Here is a 25,046-nt window from a genome sequence, read left to right as displayed (position 1 = left end):
ATTTATTTATGATAGACATAGAGACAGAGAGAGAGAGGCAGAGACACAGGCAGAGGGAGAAGCAGGCTCCATGCAGGGAGCCCGACGTGGGACTCGATCCTGGGACCCCAGGATCCCACCCTGGGGTGAAGGCGGCGCTAAACCGCTGAGCCACCCAGGGATCCCCAATGATCTATTTTTAAAAATGGAAGTATGTTCCATGATCAGTTAGTACATCATGATCAGTTAGTACGTCACTCGTCCCGTGCCTCTGAATCCTCCCATGTGCCTCAGCTCAGCCTCTGAGGCCCCCTCACCTGACCTGGGGGACCTCCCTGAGCCCTGGCTTCATTTAAAATCTCTCCGGCCCGCTCCCTCAGCCCCAGGCCTCCACCTAGCCTAGGCCTCACAGCACCACTGTGCCCCAGAACCTGGTCTGAGGCCGAAGCAAAGGAAGGGGAGACTGCTGGGAGGACATGGGACCCTGGGGCAGAGATGGGACAGGGGAACCTTCGAGAATGCGATGGTCTCTATCTCTCGTCTCTTTCTTCATCTTTGTAAAGCAGAAGCTTCGCAATGGCACAGTCTGTCCTTTCCCCTTGTCCCCGGGCGGGGGCACGCAGGAGACGCAGTACTTGCTTCAGTCTCTGTTGCTCTTCTGTGCTGTGCTCGGGCCAGGAGGACCCCAAATGTCCTTCCTGCAAGTGGCAAGACAGTAACCAGCTGCCCTGGGTTCAATTCCCCGGGCAGAGAAGCTGGTTGGTCCCGTTCCGAGAGACCAGCAGGGGTAACCCTGGCCCCACCGGAGAGTCTCCTACAAGGCTGCGGGTGGGGCTGGCAGACACCCCAAAGGGGCCTCGGCACCCCTGGATTTCCCCTGCCAGGGCAGCAGGGAAGGGAGGGACGGGCACAATGGCAGCCGCGGCCGTGCCCCAGCTTGTGGTGCCACCCTCCAATAAATGGGATTGGAAATGAACCGAGCAGCCACGTTAATGAAGACAAGGTCACAGTGACTTGTTCCCTCCACGTTCCCGCTAGTCACTCAGTGGGGAACCTCAACACAGCAGCGCCCTCCCGCCACCGACTGGGCCTCTGGCGGAAGCCCCAAGTCGGCATCGCCCGCGGGACTGACGCCCATAGACCAGGCGGCCGCTCACCTAGGCCGCGAGCAGAGCTGGGGGCGGCAACTAGGCGGCCTCCCGGGCGGCGGGGAGCTTCGCTCCGCTAGGGGTTCCGGGGGGCCGGCTACACCAGCCCGAGCCGCGGGCCACACCGGGCCGCGCCGGGCCCCGCACTGCGCCCGAGCATCTCGAGGAAGCCTGCCACTCGCCACCCCCGGCAGGTGCCGCCCCGGGCCCCCCGCGGAGTTTGGGACCGCAGGGCGCATTGGGGGGCCACCCCTCCCCACCACTGGCTGCGTGTGGCCTTGGGCAAGTCACTGAATTTCTCCCCCCCGCCCCCCAGTTTTGTCACCTACGGATGAAAACAGCACTGACCTGGGCGGCGGCTGGGGGGGGGCGGTTGTGAATCAGGAGCGAGCGCATTTCTCCCGGAGGTACCTGCCCTGCCCCATTTTTGGCCTTAATTTGCATTAACTAATCCCACAGTTGTCGCTCAGCATTGCCTAGGAGGCAGTGACTATTTTGCTCATTTTACAAGGGTCCAGAGAGGTTAAGTAACTTGTCCAAGATAACACAGCAGCATGGGGACCCAGGCTGCTCGGTTCCACAGCCCAGGCTCTTGGGGGACATCGCCTGCCTCAGAGCAGGCACAGAGCGCGTCCACCTGCCCATCCGAGCAGGCTGAGAGAGGCGGCATCCACACAATGGGCATGAATACATGAATGAATGTGTGCCTTGTCTTTGGCTAAGGATTTACAACCAAATGGCACCTTATGGGGGGAGTTCTGGTAAAGCGAGACCACATTCTCTGAGATCTAAAATGACAAGCAGAGGAGTAGAGTGGGGAAAGGGAAGCAACTCCTAGCCAGGCCAGGCCGGGCTTGCTGTCGCCTCCAATCAGAGGGTGCCGCGTATAAGCGGGCCGACTTTGATCACGTGTGGAGCGGGCGCAGCCTGGTGTGTGACTGGGACACTGGGCAGGAGCCCCCCGTCAGGGAACTTTCAGGGCAGATGCCCTCTTCTCTGTGGGGTCCGGGAAGGAAAGGCCCCTGGGAGTCTCACGAGGTGGGACCCAGTAGCTGACAGGGCAAGGAGGGGAGGGGCAGAGGCTGGCGCATCACCTGGAGGGAGGGCCCAGGTCCGGGGCTCGCCCCGCCTGCAGAAGCAAGGCCCAGGGGTTGGCTCCGTGCACACAGCCATGGACTGCTACGGTTCCTGGCTACGCGGCCCATACTAGAGTCAGATGGTTGTGGAGGGATCCGGACCACCCTGGGCCAGAAGGGGCCTCTGCACGAGACCCAAGTACCTGAGCACCCTCAGAGCCAAAAGCCTGGAACCCTAGTCTTGGGCAGAGTTGCTAGAGCGCCAGGCCCAGGTGTAGTGTGGATGAGGGGACCTTAAGCAAGTCACCTACCCTCTGTGGCTTCAGAGTCCTCATCAAGGATGTCACCGTTCTATCCCCCTGCGAGCTTTGCAGGCCCCAGAGGGGCTGTTTCAGGGGGACCCAAAAGCAGGTCTTCTGGCACTTTTTTTTTTTTTTTTTAGAGAGGGAGAGAGAGAAAATCTCCTGGAGGCTCCATGCCCAGTGCAGAGCCCAATGCGGGGCTCCATCTCACCACCCTGAGATCATGACCTGGGCCGAAATCAAGAGGCGGAAGGAAGCTTAAGCCTCCCAGGCGCCCAGGTTCTAGAACATCCTTAGCAATAGCAAAGTATGTCTAGAACTGCACTGTCCACACGGCAGCCAGTAAGCCACCCGGGGCCATTTATATCCAAATTATTAAACATTCAGTAAAATTTAAAAACCATCTCCTCAGCTGTGCTGGCCACATTCCAGGGCTCAATAACCACCTGCAGCTAGTGGCCGCCGTGTCAGGTGGTACAGGAGAGCACGCCCAGCGCTGGGGACAGTGCTGCTCTAGAAATACTAACCTTTTAAAACAGCATTTGCTGAGAGCGTGCTGTGTGCCAGGCACCGGGCTGAGAGCTCTCCTTGAGCCCCACGAACACAGACTGTCATCACCCCGGCCTCGGCTGTCAGCGAGGTGCTGAGGGTTAGGGCCTTATCCAAGGGTATCCCTTGGTCCTGGAGCCGCGCTTCCTTCCACCACCTCCCTGGACTTTGTCCTTGTCCGTCCTGTGTTCCCAGACCCCGAAACAAGGCCACCTTCCAGCTACAAGGACACAAAACTGCACCTGGCACCCTTTATTGGCTTGGCTGAGCTTGTGGGAGGTTGGGGAAGGCATTAACTTTGTTTCCCTGGGGGATGCTCCTTGCTTGGAGCACATCAGGGGACTTTCTTGGGCAGGGGATTAATGATCCCACTCTCTATGTATTCAAAGACTGTGTACGGGTCCTGGTCGGCGTTGACAGTGGTGGCCTGCCTATAGAACTCCTCCAGCTCCAAGAAATTCCTGTAGAACAGATCCAGCTTGAGCTTGATCTGCTCTTCAGTATCCTTCGGGTTCTGCAGGAGGCGGGCCTGGATTTCCAGGGTCGGAGGCGGCTTGTACATGAGGTGGTACCTATGAGAGAGGAGGGGAGCCGGTGACCTCTGCTGCGGCCCACAGGGCAGGGGGAGAAGGGGCTTCGGTCCCACTGTTGACCCAGTTGGTCAACACCACCCCCCCACGACCACCCCACCACCACACATATGCTATCCACAACGGTGCACAGCCTCAGCTGCGCCCTGCCGCTCTGGAGATGCAGAACATGGTCCCTCCCCCAGCACTACCACCCTGGGGAGAGGATGCGGGTGGGTGACAGGTGGACAGAATAGAATAATTAAGTCCCCAACTCCTTTCTTTCTTTCCTCCCCTTCCTTTCTCCCCTTTCTTCTTCCCTCCAAACATTATTTATCAGGCATCTGCTATTCGTCTGGCGTTCTGAGTGCTTCTGGCAACACGAGGCAGGCAGGACAATGTTGGCTCTGCACTCCTGGAGCTTGCAGCCGAATGGGGAAGTAGGACATCGTAACAATGACTGTGAGTGGAGAGGACAGGAAGAGCCACAGAAGGTCACCACGGGGAGGGGCCCGGAGGCAGGGCAGCATGAAGGCCAACCTACTTGACATTGGCCAGCGAGACTGTCCCTCAGCAGCAAGGATGAGAAATCAGCCTACAGTTTAGACAAATCCTGGTATTTCTTTCCTGCCTCCCCACTCCACTGCTGAATCCCTGCCGAGAAACCTGGCCCTACGTACCAGAGACGATGGAGGCTTCTACCTCTTTGTGATTGTGGGGACTTACAGCCTGAACACGGTGATGGTACCTGGTCAGACCGCAGAATAAAACTCAGAATTCCCCTCTGGTGATGATGGGTTGGCCCCAGGGAACCGGTTCCCTTCAGCGTGCCTCACAGTGAGAGCAGAGGCCTCTAAGCTTCCCGGGGACACCTGCCCGACCCAGCCACGTCACATGCCAGGGTCAGAACTGCTACTCAGGACAGAGTGGTCAAGGATTTCGCCTCAGACATTCATTCCCTGGCTTCCCTTCCAGGCAGAGGGTCTACAACCACTGCCCAGAGGAACTGGCCGGAGGAACCCCCTTTCTCAAGTCTTCTGCAGTATCATCCCCAGACCCAGCCCGCTGTGGCATCATCGGTCAGCTAAACGGACAGGGGAGGCTCCCCAGCAGGGCCTGACCCTCGGAGCCCTCAGATGGCCAGCCCCCGGGAGCCCGGCACAAACCTTTCTCCTGTGACGGGATCGAGTCTTCTCAGGGTCAGCCGCTCAATGACAGAATCGAATGGCACATTCAGGAAGAACACCCTACGGGGAGAGAACAGCACCACAGTCAGCTGGAGGGGACCCCGGGCTGGACCCTGGGTACCTGAGATCAGAGACAGCATGGCCCCCACACATGCATGGAGCTTCAGAAGCTCCGGGTCCCAAGCTCTCCAAGGTCACTGGAGAGAGAAGTAGGCAGAGGGCTCCCTGCCATGGCAGCTTGGGTGAGAATCCGCCTCCACCACAGACCTGCCATGTGACCTCGGGCCACTCACAGCCTGTCTCGGACACCGTTTGCTCAACTGCAAAATGGGCCAATAACCATTCCCTGGTGTTGAAGATCTGATGACGTGAGGCATGTGCCAAGCTCACTGCAGGGCCTGTGGCAGCTGGGGCTATATCGGCATCCCTGTTGTTGCAGGGCACCATTCTCCAGGGTTCAGACCCCCTGGCTGCCCTACTCCCGCAGAGCTGGGGTTGTTCTCAGCTCCCCCACTTTCTCGTTCACAAAGGAACCTGAGGGAGCAGGGCCTTCAAGGGTAAACAGCCCAGATCAGAGCACAGCAGAAAAGACTTCTGATAACCCAGGTCTCTCCCAAATCCCTAGGGCAGATGGCCGAATGCCCACTCTTTGGCAATGGGACCCTTTTTATATATAAAACTTGAGGACAGGGACACCTAGGTGGCTCAGTAGTTGAGCATCTGCCTTCAGTTCAGGACATGATCCTGGGGTCCTGGGATAGAGTGTCGCATTGGGCTCCCTGCATGGAGCCTGCTTCTCCCTCTGCCTGTGTCTCTGCCTCTCTCTCTCTGTCTCTTGTAAATAAATACATAAAATCTTAAACAAACAAACAAACAAAAACCCCTAAGGACAGTGGTTCTCAATCAAGGGTGGTTTTGCCCGGGGAAGACATCTGCCAACATACGGGACATGTCTGGTTGTCACAGTAGGGAAGGAGGTGGAGGCCAGGGTTACTGCTCAGCAACCCCAGTGCCAGTGGTGCCAGAGTTGGCAGGTGGGACAGAGGAGAGAAAAGAGAAGCTGGCACTCCGGGTGGAACAGGTGGGGAGAGTGAAGGGCCAAATGTTCCAGGTACCTGCCCATGGCTCTAATCCACACCCTGTCTTCTCGTGTGAAACCACCCCCATTTGTTTTTCAAACATTAACTTCTGGAATATTCTGAATTCTCACTTACTGCTCATTCATCCTTTGATTAATCCATACATGCATTCATTGGATGCCTGCTGTGTGCCAAGCACGGAAGTAAGCTCCCACGTTTACCAGCCTGTTGTGTGGAACGGAGCCCCAGGACTCTGTGGGGCCATTGGTCACAGACCTCAGGGTTCGTGATAACTGCCATGTGCACCTTCTGCTGAGGACAGCATCAATGCCGATGACACCATTGACAACAAACACTCCCCGCGCACCCACAGCTTTGTTCTTTCCACTTCCAAGTAAGTAAACCCAGGCAAGAAGCAGCTCTAAGTGCGAGAAAAATGCACATCAATGAGATTTCCTGCCTTGGCTCTGGGGGCAGAGAACCTTCAGGATGGCTACGCTGCCTCCTCCACGTTAGAGACCTGGCAATCTGGCAGGCACTGGAGGGAGCCCGGCACCCCCCGAGCCTGGATCTGCTGCCGAGGGGGGCACCTGGGCTGGGACTCGGCGCCAGGCACCCTTGTGGGTCCCATGTCCCCTAGCAATTCGATGCCATCGGTTGACTGTGTATATTTTCTGGGAACGAGATGGGTCCATGATTCTCAGAATCTCACAGGGGTGCCATTTTTTAAAAAAATAAGTGACCGGGGTCCCTGGGTGGCACAGCAGTTTGGCGCCTGCCTTTGGCCCAGGGCACGATCCTGGAGACCCGGGATCGAATCCCACGTCGGGTTCCCGGTGCATGGAGCCTGCTTCTCCTTCTGCCTGTGTCTCTGCCTCTCTCTCTCTGTGTGACTATCATAAATTAAAAATTTTAAAAAGTCATCATTATTAAAAAAAAAAAAAAGTAAAAAAAAAAAATAAGTGACCTTTTTTCCCCCAAAGATTTATTTTATTTATTTATCAGAGAGACAGAGAGCAGGAGCAGAGGCAGTGGGAGTGGGAGAAGCAGACACCCCACTGAGCAGGAAGCCCGATGTGGGGCTTGATCCCAGGATCCCGGGATCATGACCTGAGCCCAAGCAGATGCTTAGCCCGCTGAGCCACCCAGGCGTCCCAATAAGTGACTTCTTAAAATTTCTAAATGAAGCACAGCTGACACCCAATATTGCATTAGTTTCAGGTGCACAACATAGTGATTCTATGAGTCTCTACATTCTGAACTGTTCCTACGCTAAGTGTGGTCACCACCTGTCACCACACAGAAGTTATTAGATGTTATTGACTGTCTTTCCTGTGCTATACAGCTCAGCCCCAGGACCTACTTATTTTATAACTGGAGGTTTGCGCTTCTCAACCCCCTTTGCCCATTTTGCCCATTCCCATCCACCCCCCCACAAGCACTGGGTCTGTTTTCTGTAGTCATGAGTCTGTTTCCGGGTTTTGTTTGTTCGTTCCTTTGTTTTGTTTGGTTTTGACTCCACAGATAAGTGAGATCACGTGGTGTTTTTCTCTGTCTTATTTCACTTAGCGTCATTCCTTCTACGTTCACCCAGTTGTCACGAATGGCAGGATTTCATTCTTTTTTATGGCTGAGTCATGTCCCATAGCAGATGTTACCCTGTGTCTCTATCCAGCCGTCCACTGATGGACACTGGGGCTGCTTCCGTATCTTGGCCATTGTTACTAATGCTGCAGTGAACAGAGGTGCAGGGGGGCAGATTCATTTTTTTAAAGATTTTATTTATTTATTCATGAGAGACACAGAGATACAGGCAGAAGGAGAAGCAGGCTCCTCAAGGGGAGCCCGATGTGGGACTTGATCCCCAGACTCCGGGATCACGACCCGAGCAGAAGGCCGACTCTCAACCACTGAGCCACCTAGGTGCGCCCTTTTTTTTTTACTTTAAATTTTTTTTTTTTTAGATTAATTGTCTTCACAAGTGGAACCTACTGGGTCCTCTGGTTGTTCTACTTGTAATTTTTAAAGGAATTTTGCTATACTGTTCTCCAGAGCAGCTGCACCAGTTTGCATTCCCACCAGCAGTGCACGAGGGCTCCCCTTTCTCCACGTCCTCGCCAATACTTGTTGTTTCTTGGGTTTTTGATTTTAGCCATGGTGACAGGCATGAGGTGGTATCTCGTTGTGGTTTTGATGTGTATTTCCCTGGTGATGAGCGATGTGCAGCATCTGTTCACGTGTCTGTAGGCCATCTGGAAGTCTTCATAAAAATGTTTATTGAGGTCCTCTGCTCACTTTTAATCAGATTATTTGTTTTTTTTGGGTGTTGAATTGTGGGAGTTCTTAAGACATTTTGGATATTAAGAAGGGGTGCCAATTCTTTTTTTTTTTAAGATTTATTTATTTACTTGAGAGAGAACAGGGGGAGAGACAGGGGGAAAGACTCTCAAGCAGGCTTCCTGCTGAGCATGGAGCCTAACTTGGGGCTCGATTCCAGTACCCCAGGATCATGACCTGAGCTGAAGGCAGATGCTTAATTGACTGAGTCACACAGGCACCCGAAAGGGTGGCAATTCTTAAAAATGGTTATGAGTCACTGATCTGAGCAAAGCCTCCTATTTTACTGAGATGAGAAACATGACCATGGCTGAGGAGGGTGCACAGTGGGGCTGCTCCACACGACGCACTTGGTCTACACACTTGCTGCTTCCCTGAGCTTATAGATGCCTGCTGACTGTCCCGATTCCCCGTGGGAGGCTGCCCTGGTTGTCTCTCATCTCTGTGACTTGTCTGAAGTTAACCCACCCCAGGGCTGCAGGGCTGGGCATGAAGAAGGCCTGGGGTATGGCCAATCTGAGGGCCGGCTCCTCCTGTGGACAGGAATCGGATCAGGATGCAAGCTGATCCAAGCCAGGCCAATAAGAGGCTGCACCATGACTTGCCAGAAAGGACCTTTCTTTTTGCTGGGACTGCTAAGCTGATGGTGTGAGACCTGGGGCTGCCTGGGGAGCCTACCTGAGAATGAGGCCAGCCACACAGAGAGGACACAGATGGTGAGAGACACGTTTGGTGCCCTGGATCAAGCCGTGCCCGAAGCCGACACACCCCTCAGTGTTTCCCTGACGTGAATACATAAAGCTCTTCTTTGGCTTACGCTGGTTTGAGCTGTGTTTCCTGCAATTGTTCCCCAAGGGACACTTAATACTTCTAGTCTCTTCGATGCCACTTGCTTCTAGAAAATGTGTACACTTTTTAAGAACATGAGTCCCTGAGCCAAGGCAAGTTCTCCCCACTGCCTTTCTTCTTCCTGCCTCATTTTGCCCACGCTGTTTGCGTAGGTTTGCTTCTGCCCAGTTGCCAAGAAGCCCCTCGCCAGTGCCTGATGAAAGCCGCAGCCACCCCTGCACAAAGCGAGAGCGGTGGTTTCCACAGCAGCCTGGGGGGCCAGGAGCCACGAAAATCCACTTCTTCCCTGCACATGTTCTTGATAATGATTTCCATTCACAACGTGGCTGCAAAATAACAGCCACCAAATAAAACATGCGAGATTGGGGAGCATCTGAACACGGGAGCACAGGTGTTTCAACGAGCTTTTATCCCTCACGCTCCAAACACGCTGCCCCCCCCCCACCCCCGAGACTTGCGAGGCCCAACAGCAACACCAACACACGGCTGTCACCGCGGCTGGCGGCTGGCGGCGCCGCTCTGGATGCCGACGCCAGTAGAAAGGAAGCCAGTTTGGAAATCCCTGATAATTGATGCTGTTTCGTAAACAAACAAGCCCCAATTGAAAGATTTTTAACCCAGCATATCAAGACTGCTTGTCGTCATTCAAGGGAATGGCTTGTGAAAGGCTGGCGAGATCAGAAGCACAAGGACACCAACTTGGTACTTGAAACGCGTCGCGGGGAAAAGCCTCACTGGAGAAGGAGCTGTGCTTCCATGCTGGAAGCTTCTGATTAGCCAGGCTCCTGGAGCCGCGGTGCCGGAGCTGGGTGGCGGGTGGAGCAGGGAGTCTGAGCAGCTCTGCGGAGATGCACTGGCCCGTGTGTGCCCTGCCTGGCCTGTGTTTTGCATTCTGCTGCTCATTTCCAGTCACACAGCCAGGAATGGGACAATGAAGGCAGCCGAGAGTACCCACAGCAGGGTGGCAGGTAGAAGCCGGCCGGCTGGGAGCACAGGGGAGCCAGGATTCACCAGGGGCAGGGGTGACACCTGCTTAGGGAATCACAGAACCTTGGGCCGGTGGATGCCTCAGGAGGGAAGGAGGAAGGTCCACTGGGAGGCCTCTGCTCCCGTGCTGCTCAAAGTAAGGTCCCCAATGGGCAGCCCCAGTACCACCTGGGAGCTCGGCTTCCCCACTCACCTACCCGCTGAATTGGAGTCAACATTTTAACAAGATCCATAGTGACTTACACCCACAACCAGGTTGGAGAAGCACTGCCCCTGATCCCACGTTTCCAAGATATGTCTGGTGTTGAGAGTCATGGGGAGGACTTTTCTGAAATACATTCTGGGCAGCCCTCTCTGAGCTACCAAACAAAAACCGCCAGGGGAAAGGCTGGGAGTCCTGAATTTGTAAACCAGCAGCTCAGGGTGATGAGTGCTCAGGCAGGGGTGGGAACCAAGGCTCTAATCCCAGCTGTCACCATTGGCCACACCCTAGAACCATCACAGCAGGTCTGAGAATCCTGAGGACTGGTCCCTGCCGCCCCCCTGGAGATTCAGCTATAATTGGCTGAAGGTGAGGCCTGGGAATGGAGGTTTTGAAAAGCTCCCCAAGTGACTGTAGTATATAGTCAAGGCCTAGAACCACTGTTCTGGTCCAATCTGCTCGTGTACAAGATGGGAAGACAGAGTCCCAGAGCGGTCAGGGCTTATCTTCCATCACCCAGGGCACTGGTGCCTGATACCCAGTGGCAGCTGGAATCATACTCATTCTCATGGTGCCCCCTCTGACCACACTGTCTGGGGCTCTGTTTGGGGAGCTAAGATAGCCTTCTTTCTCAAAGGCCTTGAAGCTTACCACCTGCTCTAGAGCTAAGTCCTCTGGAAGTTGAGGGACAGAACTTTCCCTGAACCCCAGCATAGACTTGGTAAATTGAGCGATCAGATGTATGACTGCTGACGAAGTAAATACGGTGTCCACTGCAGCCCAGAGGCAGCATCCTTCCCTTGGTAGCCTCTTGATTTCAAGCAATAAGCCTCTACTGGGGAGCAAAACTCTATACGAAGCTCATGGTGTAACTACAGTGAGATACCACTTCACATTCATTTGGATAGCTATTATAAACAGCCAGCAAATAACAAGTGTTGGCAAGAATATGGAGAAAGTGGAACCCTTGTGCACCACTAGTGGGAAGGTAAAATGGTGCATCTGCTGTGGAGAAGGGCCTGGTGGTTCCTCGAAGAAGTCAACGTAGGACCCTATGATTTAGCTATTCCATTTCTGACTGTATATCCAAAATGAGGGAAAGCAGATGCTAGAACAGACATTTGCACACCCAAGCTCACAGCGGCATTATTCACAATAGCCAAAAGGTGGAAAGAACCCAGATGTCCATCGATGGATGACTAGATAAACAAAATGTAGTGTGTACACACAATAAAATATTGTTCAGTCTTGAAAGGGAATGAAATCCTGATACCTGCTATAACGTGGATGAACCCTCAAGGCATGACACTAAGTGAAATAAGCCAGACACAAAAGGATGACTAGTGTTTGGTCCCATTTCTATGAGGTCTCTAGAGGAATCAAATTCATAGACACAGAATGTAGAATGCTGAACACCAAAGTACAGGGAAGGGAATGGGGAGGGGAGGAGGAGGAGGCACGGGAAGGGGTGGTGGGAGGGGAGAGGGGAAGGTTGGAGAGAGCGGAGGGGAGGAGGAGTTCGTGTTTAATGGGGAGAGAGTTTCCGTTGAGGAAGATGAAAAAAGTTCTGGGGATGGATGGTGGTGAGGCCACACAACACCGTGAATGTACTTACTGCTACTGAATTGTATACTTAAGAATGGCTAGAAGAGTAAATTTTACATTAAGTATATTTTATCTCCATAAAAAATAAGTACTGTGGTGTAGTTTATAAACATGATGGTGAAGGCAGGGGGAGGGGTGGTTCTCTGGCCTTACAATTTAATGAGGTTCAGAATATACACGTGTACAAATAAATGGATGGACCAAAGAATACAAACCATGGGATAGTACTAAGTCTAAAGTAACTATAATGCCAATGCTACACAAATGTTCAGAAAACAGAGGAGAAGAGAAGAGAATTTACTTTATTAGGCAACCTTTCCCTGATTCCCAAAACTGGACAAAGACCCTACAGGAAACCAGAGACCAATATCCCTCCAGGAAGCAAAAATACTCAACAATATGTTAACAAACTGAATCCAGCAACATGTAAAAAGAATGATACCTTACAGCTAAGTGCAGTTTTGGGAGTGGAAGTCAAAACATTCACAAATCAATGTACTTTACTACATAAAAGAGAAAAAACTATACAATCATTTCAACAGATGCAGGAAAAGCATTTAACAAGATTTTACACCAATTTCTGATAAATACTCTAAGCAAACTCGAAATAGAAGGTAAATTCCCCAATCCAATAAAGGATATTCACACAAAAAAAACTATAGCTAACTTCATATTTAATGGTGAAAGACTGAATGCTTTCTGCTAAGACTGGGAACAAGACAAGGCTGTCCATTCTCACCACGCCTCTTCAACATCATACCAGAAGTCCTGGTTAATGTAATATGACAAGAAAAGGGAATAATGTACATACAAATTGACAGGGAAGAAATAAAATTGTATTTGTAGAGTATGTAATTATCTAAATAGAAGTACCAAAGAATCTTCAAAAGGTTACTATAATTTATAAGTAAGTTTAGTGAATTCACAGGATACAAAATCAATGTACAAAAAATAAATTGACTTTCAAGGTACCAGCAACAAACAATTGGAAACTGACATTTTAAAGTATCATTTACAAGGGCACCTGGATGGTTCAGCCAGTTAAGCTTCTGCCTTCAGCTAAGGTCACAATCTCAGAGTCCTGGGATCAGGCCCCACATCAGGGTCTCTGCTCAGCAGAGAGTCTGCTTCTCCCTCTCCCTCTGCCCCTCCTCTTGCTCACTCTCTTTCTCAAATAAATAAAACATCTTTTTAAAAGCTACTGTTTACAACAGTATAAAAAAGACATATAGGTAAAGCTAACAAAATAAGATCTGTGTGCAGAAAACTACAAAACACTGATGAAAGATTTCAGATTTAACTAAATAGGGAGTTATACCATGTTCGTGGACTCAGAGACTCAGTATTGTTAAAATGTAAATCCTCCCTAATTATAGATTTGGTGTAATTCCAACCAAAATTCCAACAAGGTTTTTTGACGATTCTATACACGGTAACTCTCAAGTTACATGGAGAGTGTTTCTGGAAGAGAACTGGATTCGGTAGAACAATGCTGAACGAGAACAAATTAATTTCAAGGCTTACTACAAAGCTACAGTAGTCAGGATAGTATGAGTGTTAGTGAAAGGCTAGACACATAGATTAAAGGAACTTTAATAGACTCACACAAATATGGTCAATTACTTTTCAGCAAAGGTGGCAACACAATTCAACAGATAAAGGTGGTGCTAGAACAATTAAACATCCAGATGCAAATAATGATAATAATCTTGACCCACACCTCATACAATACACAAAATTTAAGTCAAAACAGATCATAAACCTAAATATAAAACCTAACACTATGAAACTTCTCGAAGAAGACTTTTGTGACCTTGTATTAAAGATTTCCTAGATAGGACCCCAAAATTAAGTACCTGTAAATGAAAAAAATTGGTTAGATTTCATTAAAAATTTCTGCTCTTCCGAAGACATTAAGAAAATGAAACGTATGCCAGAGACCAGGAGAACATATTTGACAAATATATACCCGACAAAGGATTTGTACCCAGAGTACGTAAAAATGTGAACTTTATGTACATAAATAACATACAGAAGGAGGCACAAATAGATCCCTAATTACCTTGTATTTCCAAATTTGATATTGAAATTGGGCAAGCCTAATCTAGGAAAACAGTTTCCTGAAAAAGGCTCAAACTGCCTTCTCTTTCCACAATTCTTTCAGAGCCTTGGGGCTGTGCCAAGCCCACTGGAAGGCAGTGGCGCTATCCTAGCTTCAAGCAAAGACCTGGCCTCTGCCATTTGGACCCTCTTTCTGGGGCTGAGACGCTCGCAGAGCTCACCCTTCTGTGTCTGCTGCAGCGACTCTCAGGCTTCAGTATAATCAAGGTGTCTCCTCTCAAGGGGAGCATCCCCCACTGATGCAGGGAACCAAAGAGAAAAATGCAGAATGACCCCATGCATTAACACTTGGGATGGTCTGCTCATCTTTAACTCGAATGTGCACGCGTGACACCCAGAGAGAGAGGGCATTGAAGAGAGGCGACATTGAAGCAGTTGCCAACCAGTCCTCGTACAATGGCAACCCCTGGGGCGCTCGTATGGCACACGGTGGGAGTGACCATTTTTTATAGACTTGTCAGGACAAGAACCTCTGTGAGTCTGAGGGCAGAGAGAGGCAGCCTCCGTGTCTGGAGACAACCGCATCGGAGGCTGGGTAGAAGGAACAAGTGAATCATGCAGAGACTAGCAAAACACAAAACAGGAAAACTGAGTCACCTGCAGGAAGATTCACACCTCGGAACACACTAGGCCTGAGTGAGCTGTCTGAGGACAGGCGCTGGGGGGGTCTTGTCGGCATCCTTCGCACAGGACATGGGGTAAGGGCCAGATGTGCATGCAGTGAACAGGCAGATGCTGACTGTTCTGGCCAGGGGAGGCCTAACAGAGAAGCACCCCATCATGGGGACCCCCAGCCCCCCAAGTCCTCGTGCAGGTCCTGGGCTACAGGCGAGGCTGTGGCTTCCTGTAGCACCGTCATGAGACTGTGTGCAGGGGAGCACAATGTAGGAGAGGATTTGGACACAAGCCCTCCCCGGAGTCTGGAATGGGCCATGGCCAGCACTGTATAATTTTTACTCTGTATATTTTTTTTACTCGACACATGTCCAATTTGAAAACTAAAGGCCAGACATCTCCACCTCATTTCAAAACCTCACGCATCACGTCTCCTGCCCTCAGGCAGCAGCTGCGGTGTCCCTCACTTCCCACTCCCCACTCCTTAAAAAAAGGAGGCTCCCGCTGGCCATTTCTTGTTTAAAACTGCGCATAATTGATGATGGTAAATCTACCCTGGCTGAGTCTAAAATCTCTCCAGGGGCAAGAGGGACACTCTCTGTGACTGTCATTAACTGGTAAATTAGGGAGTGCTCCTGGCGGTTTACCATGCGCCATACAAAATGCAGCAGTCTGGTTTGAGCAGAAGGACCCAAGGATCAAATTCCTGCATAATCCATCTCAATTTTAAAGTTGTCTTAAAATTGCTGCCTCCCTCACCACCGGGAAGAAAGAGTCATTCCTCCGCATGCCGCCACCCAGACGCTCCCTAGACAATCGTGAAATGCAAATCACTGGAAGCCAGAAAGTTGGGCAAACTTTTCCCAAAGAGAAAGGCGAATGAGCTGAAGGCAAAAATGACAGTAGGTGAGTGGAACCATCTCAAGAGCGATGTGATGAGACGGGCCAGGGCGCGCCAGACCATGGAGTCACAGGGGACACGCAGGAGCTGGCTACAGGGTCCTCCCGGCAGCAGGCAAGGCCCCATGTCTGCACTCGTCCTCCCACTTTGTGGGCTCACCCAGCCCCCGGTGGCCGCGCTAATGCAGCCAGTTCCAGGCACTCAGTGTGGTGGGGCCACACTGATCACTCCCTTCCTTCTCTGCTGGCCGCCTTACAGCTCCAGGTCTGTGTTTGAGGGGCTCATGGCCCAGCTGGTCTCTGTGCACTCATGACATAAAGGTCCCGTGTGTTCCGGAAACCCCCATCTTCCTTGGGCACGGGCCAACCACGCTACACCTTCCAGCCTGCACCCAGAGCCTCGGCCTGCGGCTACACCAAAACCCTGCTGGCTCAGGGCCCCCTCCGACAGTAGGAACACTGGCCCACCCTGCTCAGCACTGAAGTCCACCAGTGTGGACACCAGTCCAGATCCACTGGGCAGCAGCAGTCCCAAAAGAACATCTGAGCTGGTGGACATTTGGTGGGCGTCCTGGGGTGTGGCCGACACACAGGCGCTCCGTCAGATTCCCGTCTAGGAAACAATCTGTGGCTCAGCTGTAAGGACTGTGATCAGCTCACAGCCGCCGGCAGCAAAGATCTTCAGAGGCTTGCGCCCTGTGTCACCGTTTTGGCCACATTTATTGAGATATAATTCACCCCTCGAAAGTGTGCAATGTAATGATTTTCACTACACTCACAGAGTTGTGCAACCCGTCAGCACACTCTAAGTTAGAGCCTTTTCATCACCGGCAAAGGGAACCCGATACCCATATGCAGGCCGTGCCTCCCGCTACCCTCCTCTAGCCCCTACGGTCTACGGATTTGCCTCTTCTGGACATTTCCTATAAATACAAGCATACGCAGCCTTCCCAGTCCTCATTTAGGAGACTAGAGAAAAAAAGAGGAGTACCCCACGGGGTTAGTTTAAGGGCTAAACACAATAATCCATATAAAGTATGTAATGCGGGATGCCTGAGTGGCTCAGTGGCTGAGCATCTGTCTTTGGCTCAGGACATGATCCCAGGGTCCTGGGATCGAGTTCTGCATCAAGCTTCCTGCATGGATCCTGCTTCTGTCTCTACCTCTGTGTGTCTCCCATGAATAAATAAATTAAAAAAAATAAAGTACATAATGCATGATAATAACATAGAATATCCATGTGGGCCCGCATGCCCGGCATCTTCGGGACCCCTAACGTTCCGGACATCCACCTGCACTGCAGTGGGCGTCAGAGCCTCCTTCCCTCTTCTGGCCAAGTCGTGTTCCATTGTATGGGCAGACCTCACTGGTGTGTCCTTTCATCAGCTCATGGACATTTTAACCCAAGCTTCTTTTCTTTTTAATTTAATTAAAATTCAATTAATTAACACATAGTGTATTATGGGTTTCTGAGGTAGGGGTCAGTGATTCATAAGTCGTATATAACACCCAGTGCTCAAAACATCACATGCCCTCCTTCATGCCCGTCACCCAGTTACCCCATCCCCCCCCACCCCTTCCAGCAACTGTCAGTTTGTTTCTTAGAGTTAAGAGTTGCTTATAGTTTGTCTCCCTCTCTGATTTTGTCTTATTTTATTTTTCCCTCTCTTCTCCTATGCTCCTGTTTTGTTTCTTAAATTCCACATATGAATGAAATCATAGGATAGTTGGCTTTCTCTAATTGACCTATTTTGCTCAGCAATAAATAGTTCCCTCTGTGTTGTTACAAATGGCAAGATCTCTTTTTTTGATGGCTAATATTCCATTGTATATACATATACCACATCTTCTTTATCCATTCATCTGTCGATGGACATCTGGGCTGTCTCCACAGTTTGGCTACTGTGGACATTGCTGCTATAAACTTTGGAGTGCAGGTGCCCCTTCGGATTACTGTGTTTGTTTCCTTGGGCTAAATAAATCCCTAGTAGTGCAATTGCTGTTAACCCAAACTTCTGAACATGGTCATACTCCTCTGGGGCAGCCATTGGCCTGTGATGGAGCACGAGCAGTACCCGGGCCTGGCTCTCCCACCCAGGGCAGCCCCCTCAGTGGGGGAGCCTCGCTCTGGAGCTCCCTGCTGGGTTGGTGGAGCCCAGGTCGGGGCCACCCTGCTGACCCCATGGCTCCCCACCCCATCCTGCTTCAGCCCCTGTCTCTGATCAGCTGTTGATTCCTCACCAAGCTTTTTACATCCTGACTCCATCTCGGTGTCTGCTTCCTGGAGCACCCACCCGGTGACATATGCCCTGGAAGGCCTCAGTGCCCTCTAAAGGAATGGCAGCTTCCTGTTCCCACGTCTGCCCCTGCCAGACTGCCAGCTCCTGGGGGCAGGGCACAGCGCTCCTGGGGCAGGAGAGAGAGAGGAGCAATTTATCCTCTGGGTGTCCCTATATAAGGATTACAAGGAAATAGAACCTCACAAGGTTATTTCAAGGATAAATACAATAATCCACATCGTGTTGAGTGTACCATAAGAGGAGAATCTCCACGAAGGCCAACATGCCAGGCACTCTCCTAAGACCCAGCATGCCTTAGGTGAGCTCCTTGTCACAACCTTACAGGGGTGAACGCCATCATCTCCCTGACAGCAGCTGAGAAAACCATGGGACGGAGAAGGTCAGCAACTTGCCAGAACTCACCAGCTCCAATGTGGCTGGGATGGTTGATTTTAGGAGTCAGCTTGAATGGGCCACAGGTTACTAGATGTTTGGTCAAACATTTTTCTGGCTGTAGCTGTGAGAGTGTTTTGGAGATTACCATTTACTTTGCTGAACAGAAGGAAGCAGACTGCCTTCCCGGCTGTGGGTGGGCCTCATCCAATCAGTTGAAGGTGTGACTAGAACCAAAAGCCTGACCCTCCCCTGAGTAAAGGAGAATCTTCCTCTCTGATGGCCTTCAGGCAGGGATATGGGAGGGCTTCCTCCTGTCTTCAGATCTAATGAGGTAGGGTGGGGTCAACATTTATGCAACCTCATCCCCAAGGCTCACTGGACCCCACTTCAAATTCCTTTAGGCCAAAGCCTTCCTGTCTTCTGGCTCTTCCTGGGTCTCAAGCCCTCCAGCTTTTTCTAACTCACCCTGTAGGTCTTGGGGGTCTCCAGGTTTTATATTTCATGAGCCAATTTCCTATAATGAATCTGTTCTCTGTGTACCATACACATCCTATTGGTTCTGTTTCTCTGGAGAACTCTAACACGGTGGCAGGGCCAGGATTCTAACACAGGCAGTCTGCTCTGGTGTCCGTGCAGCTGACCTCCTTGGTCTGTTGTGAATTTGCTAAAAGAGGAGGGAAGGAAGGAATTTGCTAGGTAGGTCTCAGCCTCCCACTGCTCAGCACAAACCACAGACTCTGACACATGCGCTCTGGGGTTGGGCTGCACAGACCCCCAGGTTCAGAGCCAGCTGGGGTCAATGGCATCTTTCTTCATGTCAAGCAGACCAGCTGAGAGGACCTCAAGTCAGGGAATGGGGCAAACGCCAAGGAGGCCTCCTCATGTGCCTTTGTGGGCAGCCCAACCTGCCACCGAGCCAGCCCCTGGTGCTGCTCTGGGAGCAAGAATTTGCTTCAAGGACCAGAGAGCAGGGTGAGGAAGATCTGGACCCTTGGGCCCCCTGGGAAACAAGTGCTTTTCCTTGTCACTGGTCCCCCAAGACAAGGAGCAGAGGGAGGGGTATGTGAATTCATTTCAAGGATCCCCTGCTCCAAACCACTCTCTGTCAGTGACAAAAGCTGTGTTAAAATGTGTCCCTGGGGAAGCGTCCTCAGCCTCACCACTTCTCTGCCTGTGCTCAGAACCTCCGCTCTGACTTTTCCACTGTATGTTTTAAGGGGCTGCAGAGAAGCTTCCGTTTCAGCCCTTCCCACAGCTGGGGTTTCCTCCAGGAATCTCTCCCTCCAAACATGGCTCACTATGTGGCTTCGATTTTAATTCCTTGGTGCTCATTAGCTACCACCTCCATCATCATCACGGTCCCGCGAACGTTTACATACTTACTGCATGCCAGGCACCTGTACTAAGCATGTTACACACATGTGTTGCCCTGTGTAATCCTCACAGGAAGCACATGACACAAGCCCTAGGATCCTGCCCGTTTCAAGGACGAAAACCTCTCAGTCCCCCAAGAGGTTGGGTGATGCCTGCAGGCTGGGCTCCAGGTCTGGCTGCTCTAAGACCCTCCTTCCTGCCCTGCTGCCTTCCTGTTTGTAAAATAATTCAGCTTCATGCCCTGCGGTTTTAGAGCATCATGAGGCTTCGGCTGAGAATCAGGACATGGGTAAGTGAACCCTGAAGCAATTTAGGAGAAGGGCCAGTGCAGCGGGATTGGGGTAACGCTGCCAACGCACCCGGGCCTCAAGGCTCACTGAACCCCTCCTTAGACCCCCCGTGGGCCAAAGCCACCGCTTCATCGGTGTGGCCACCTGGCTCCCCGGGGCCGGAACCCCCTCCTCAGGGCCTTGTGGGGACACCGTGCACAGTTACCTCTCAGGGTTAAAGATAAATCACGTGGATTCCAGAAGCTCCTTCATCCCCAATCACAGCTGCCTTGCCTAAGGAATCCGCCACCGTGTTTGTTAAACCCACACTTTAATTACTCCAAAATTATGTTAAATCCTTGCATAAATACTGCAGTGACATCTTCCAAAGAATTTCATTACAGGAAGTTGGGTTGCTGCCAGAGCTCTCGGTTAAAAAGTAAGAGGAGGACAGACACATGCAAAAAAGATAGATATTGTTTTCAAGATAAAAAGGCAAGGGAGTTAGCCTTTGTCAGATCACCCAGGTGTCAAAGAGAAACAGACTCACGGGAGCAGAAATCTCCCATTTTACAGACCGAAGGGGAAAACCAATCCCCTTCTGCCCTCCAATCTAATAGGTGTTTACTTCTCGAGAAACCTAAATCTGATTAAATATTAATAACCAGTGGTATTAATTAACAGGGAAAAGTCCATCAAGAGAACCCCAATATGTTTACAGTGTCCTCGGGAAACTGGGAAAATTCACAATCAAGTGTGTAAATGTTCTAAAAAAGGGTCCTGAATATTTTATGAATATTTGTCATAAAACAGAAATAATAACCACTGTGCAGAGCTATTAGAATTAATATTTATGCTGCCCGCCATGAAATATTCATGGGGACAGAGAAAGGGGGGCCCGTAAGACAAGAATTAATTTACATTGGGCTCGGTTTACCCGCTGGCTTGATGTTTAAAGACGGTTGACAAGCCTCCGTATGAATCCGCCAGTCACTTCCCGCAGTCGGGAGCGGAGGGGGTGGGCGACGGGTCCGGGCTGCTGACAGCTCACAGATTGAGTTTCTGACAGCCCTTAAAAAACCTAAACGGCCCCCCACCTTTTTTTCCTTATTCCATTGCCCAAGGCGCTCTGTTCTGCCACCGTTCATGCGATCTCCCCTTCCATCTGCTGAAATTAACGAATTAATGAGCGCGATCCGCTTTACAGTGGGGCCCTATGAATGTTTACAGGCGATTAAATTATAATGCGGGACGGCTGTATAATTCATGAACCAATTAAAGGAAGTGTTAGTTGATTTGATGGGATGAGGGCGTACAAAATGCATTTAACTAATGGGGAGCCACGGGCTGCCGAGGGCCGGCTCCCTCTCTCGGATTACGCGGCTAATTGCTGCACTTTATGGGGCTGTCACGGATAGCCATGCATATTTCATTGTTCTCAAATACTTCAATTGTGTGCGTCCGTGTCGCGGCTGTAACACGGAGAGGCTGGGCCAAACTTGGCTGTAGTTACAGTGGCCGGGCGCGGCCCCAGCCTGGAACCCGAGCCCCGGCGTTGGGTGTCCCGCCATTAGGTGATTAAAAGGGCTCAGGATGTGACCGCTTCTGTTTTACTGACAATTCCGGACATTGGCTTCATGATGTGGCTACGCTGGGAACCTGACCGCCTCCTGCTGGGTGAGGTGGGGGGCGAAGTCCGAAGCCCCTGTATTTGTTCCCACAGTACCTGCACCGTACCTGATGCAGGGCCTCAAGGGTCACGCAGCAGGTGAATCCCTGGGGGAGTCTGGGCCTTCTGGGTGACCCGGGGGACCCCGCACCCTGGACGTGGGCACGAGCCAAGGGTTTCCTCTGGGCTGACCTTGTCCTCCCACACAAGGTGGCCACTCGGGGCTTCATTAAACACTGTGTTTAATGCTCTGTTTTAAGCAACAGAGCAAACTCGAGGCTCTGTTGTCAGAGGTCGGTGTGGGTTCAGAAGGGAATCGCCCGGAAGAGGGAATGAAGGAGTAAGGTTATCCTGGTGCTCAGAAAGAGAGAGCACGCTCCCGGATCCTATGGCCAAAGGACAGAGAGGTGAACATGCTTGACTTCCTGGCTGGAGCGGCAGGGTGTCTGGTTCAGGAAGATGCCACCCTTGTAGCCACGATCTCAGTTTCTCTGTGAGGACCAGGTGGACATCCCCTAGATGGTCAGAGCCCTGCCTCAGTGGTCAGTGGATCTCAGTAGCCCAGCTGCCCGGCCAGTCCTCTGAAACGGCTCTACTCTCTCCTCTGATTTTATATCACACACACACACACACACACACACACACACACACATACACAAACACATACACAGTGGCTAACATTGGCAATTGGTCTGCAGGCACCTCAGAAAGAATCTTTCTGCTGCCACTTTGGCACCCAGAGTTGTGAGGAGGGAGTGGCCTGGACCGGAGGCCACACTCCTCATCGACATTCACACTTGTGCTCTGTGCCCAGGCCCACGTGGCCTGGCAAGCCTTGGGTTCCCCTGTCCACACTGGGGATGTGGGTGCTGTACATGGAGATGAAAAGCACTAACCCATGTGCTTTGGATGTGGTGTGGCACTGTAAAGTGCCCATGTTGTCTTAACCAGGACTATTAACAAGTTTCAAATGTGTCCATTATGGAGGCTAGATTCCTTTTCTCCTTTACTGTGCTTGGGGTCAGCCTCCACCTGCAACAGCATAGTGGATGCTGAGTTGTGGCATGAAGCTAGCAGTGGGATCTACAAGGAGGCTGATGGAGCCAGCAGAGCCTCTTGTTTGAGGAGGAAAGGGCTGCAGGGACCCAGGGACCCCAGGGAACAAGGATAGAAGAAGAGCCCATTGTAGATTAGCAGAAAGTGAGCTAAAACACCCAACATAACTCCTTGGGGCCTAAGCTTAAATGTGAATTTGCGATGGGTAGCAGAGCTGGATTCAATGCATTGGTTTAAAATAAAATAAAAATATCAGTTATCAAACACCTACTATGTGCAACCAACAGTATTTAGCAGATGTGATGTTATATAATCCCACAAGATAGAAACTAGTATCCTCCAAGAGCAAATAGAGAAACCAGGGCCTAAGCTTAAATGTGAATTTGCGATGGGTAGCAGAGCTGGATTCAATGCATTGGTTTAAAATAAAATAAAAATATCAGTTATCAAACACCTACTATGTGCAACCAACAGTATTTAGCAGATGTGATGTTATATAATCCCACAAGATAGAAACTAGTATCCTCCAGGAGCAAATAGAGAAACCAGGGCCCAGAGAAGCCAAGTATCTTGCTTTAGGAATTTCTTCTGAGTAAATACAAGTACAAAGATATATGGGCAAGATTTCCCACTGCTGAATTACTTGTAATAGAGACACTGCAAATATGTCCACAGAGGAAGGTTGAACAAATTGTGGCAAACCCACATTCTGCAGCTTTCAAGAGAAATAAGGTAGATCGAGACGTGCTGACGTGGGATGAAAGTGTGAGACACAACCTTCATAAAAGTAAAAAAAATGTTCTATAAGATCCTGTATCATATGAGCCTATTTACATTTAATAAGAGAAAGAATAAATCTAAAAGGATAGCAACAAATTGAACATAATGATTATTCTGGGGGAGAGACCAGTGGAAAGACAAGTGTTCCTTAGTTTATACATGTCTGCCTTTTTTTACAATGAGAATATACCATTTCTATAATTAAGAAAAACACTAATTAGGGGCAACTGGGTAGCTCAGTCGGTTAAGTGTCTGACTCTTGATTTTGGCTCAGGTCATGATCCTAGGGTCATAAGATTGAGCCCTGCTTGGGGCTCTGCTCAGCGGGGAGTCTGCTTATCTCTCTCTCCCTCTCTTTTTCTCCATCTGCCCCTCCCCCTGATCATATTCTCACTTGTTCTAAAATAAATAAATCTTTAAAACAAAAAGAAAAGCACTCATTACAAAATCACAAGAAAAAGAACACTAGTTACAAAATCACAAGAAAAAGGTTATTTTAAAAAAGGCAAAGCATCCATTTTAAACAACGGCCCAGCGTCATGGTGCTGACACATACGATTGGGCCAGACTTTCTCATGTGGACCGCACAATGCACAGAATGACAGTTTCACACACCTGCGCCTGACTGCACCAGAGACAGGGACACAACAGGGGCTGGCCCGTGAGATGATCCTGTAGGTGGACTGCACCTCCTACCCACACGGCAGCCTTCCAAGTGCCCCGGTGTATGAAGAGCCTGGTGAGAGAGTCTGAAGAGCTAGGCCAATGCCTCTGATTTAGGCAAATCAACTTATGTCCACTCATTCACACAACAAATTCTTACCCAGTGCCTCCTATGTGCTACTCTCTAACCTGTCGCAGGTACATGGATCCAGCGGTGAACGAGCCGGACATGTTCCTGCCCTCACAGAGCTTCCTCTGTTTGTTTACAAATATGCAGAGAAAGGCTACCTCCTCATGGTACCTGGGGTTGATCTGCCATCAGAAGATTAGAACATACAACCAGCAGGGAGACAAGATGCATCCTCGGCAAACATGATTTGGGCAGACGAAGCATACCCTAACGGCCTGGGTGGGGTGATAATTTCCCAATGAAACGGCTGTCATTAATCAGATTCCAGTTACAGCTTTTGCTGTGGGCTGAGCACGCTGTATATGTAACGTTATCTCGTTGAAGCTTCTCCAGCCAGAGCGAGGTACCGCTATTATGCCTCATTTCACAAGTATGGAGACTGGGGTTCAAAGCAGCTAGTGAACTTCTCAAGGTCACGTCCATAGGAATAGCAGACTTTTTAAGTTCAGGTTGGTGGAACACTGCTGTCTGAGCCGTGGCAGCTCAGATTCAGATTACATCATATCAAACAGACTCCACCTGGTGAATCTCAGGGTGACAGTCCCACCCCCTGAGAGCAGCTTCAGAGAGGGGCTTCCTTAGACCCCAGACACTCCCACACCTGCACCTCACTTCCAGCTGCATCCAGGTACACACTCTATCCTGGCCTTGACTGATGGCACTTGGAGGACATGGCCCTGGGAGGCCTCACCCAAAGGCCAGCCCTGCGGCGGTGCCAAAAGAAGACTCCCCTAATTGCCTACTGAAAACAAACCCAAGGTTAAACTGTTTATCTGGGTATGCTCCTGGGTTAAACTTCCTAATGAACCTACCTAGGAGGTGAAACCTGAGTTTCCAGATAAAGCTTTTCCACGTCCTTGGCTGG

The 25,046-nt window shown here is 50.7% G+C and overlaps 1 protein-coding gene across 2 annotated transcripts in view; it reads right to left on the bottom strand.

The window, feature by feature from the left end:
- Nucleotides 1-555: 555 nt before the first annotated feature.
- The window catches only part of AK8 (adenylate kinase 8), a 129,351-nt gene continuing 104,860 nt past the window's right edge, over nucleotides 556-25,046 (bottom strand). The window contains exons 12-13 of one of the 2 annotated variants that reach the window (XM_072748275.1): nucleotides 4,790-4,870; nucleotides 556-677 (exon numbers count right to left, since the gene is read on the bottom strand). In XM_072748275.1, coding sequence (XP_072604376.1) covers nucleotides 620-677; nucleotides 4,790-4,870 — 139 coding nt within the window. In that variant the 3' untranslated portion in view covers nucleotides 556-619. Of the gene's footprint in view, nucleotides 678-3,291; nucleotides 3,627-4,789; nucleotides 4,871-25,046 lie in introns of those variants that run through there. The other variant, XM_026009562.2, reaches the window with a different exon arrangement.

This window comes from Vulpes vulpes, chromosome 2 (genome assembly GCF_048418805.1).
Source record: "Vulpes vulpes isolate BD-2025 chromosome 2, VulVul3, whole genome shotgun sequence".
Taxonomy (NCBI): Eukaryota; Metazoa; Chordata; class Mammalia; order Carnivora; family Canidae; genus Vulpes; species Vulpes vulpes.
This window is presented reverse-complemented; position numbering and strand designations above follow the sequence as displayed.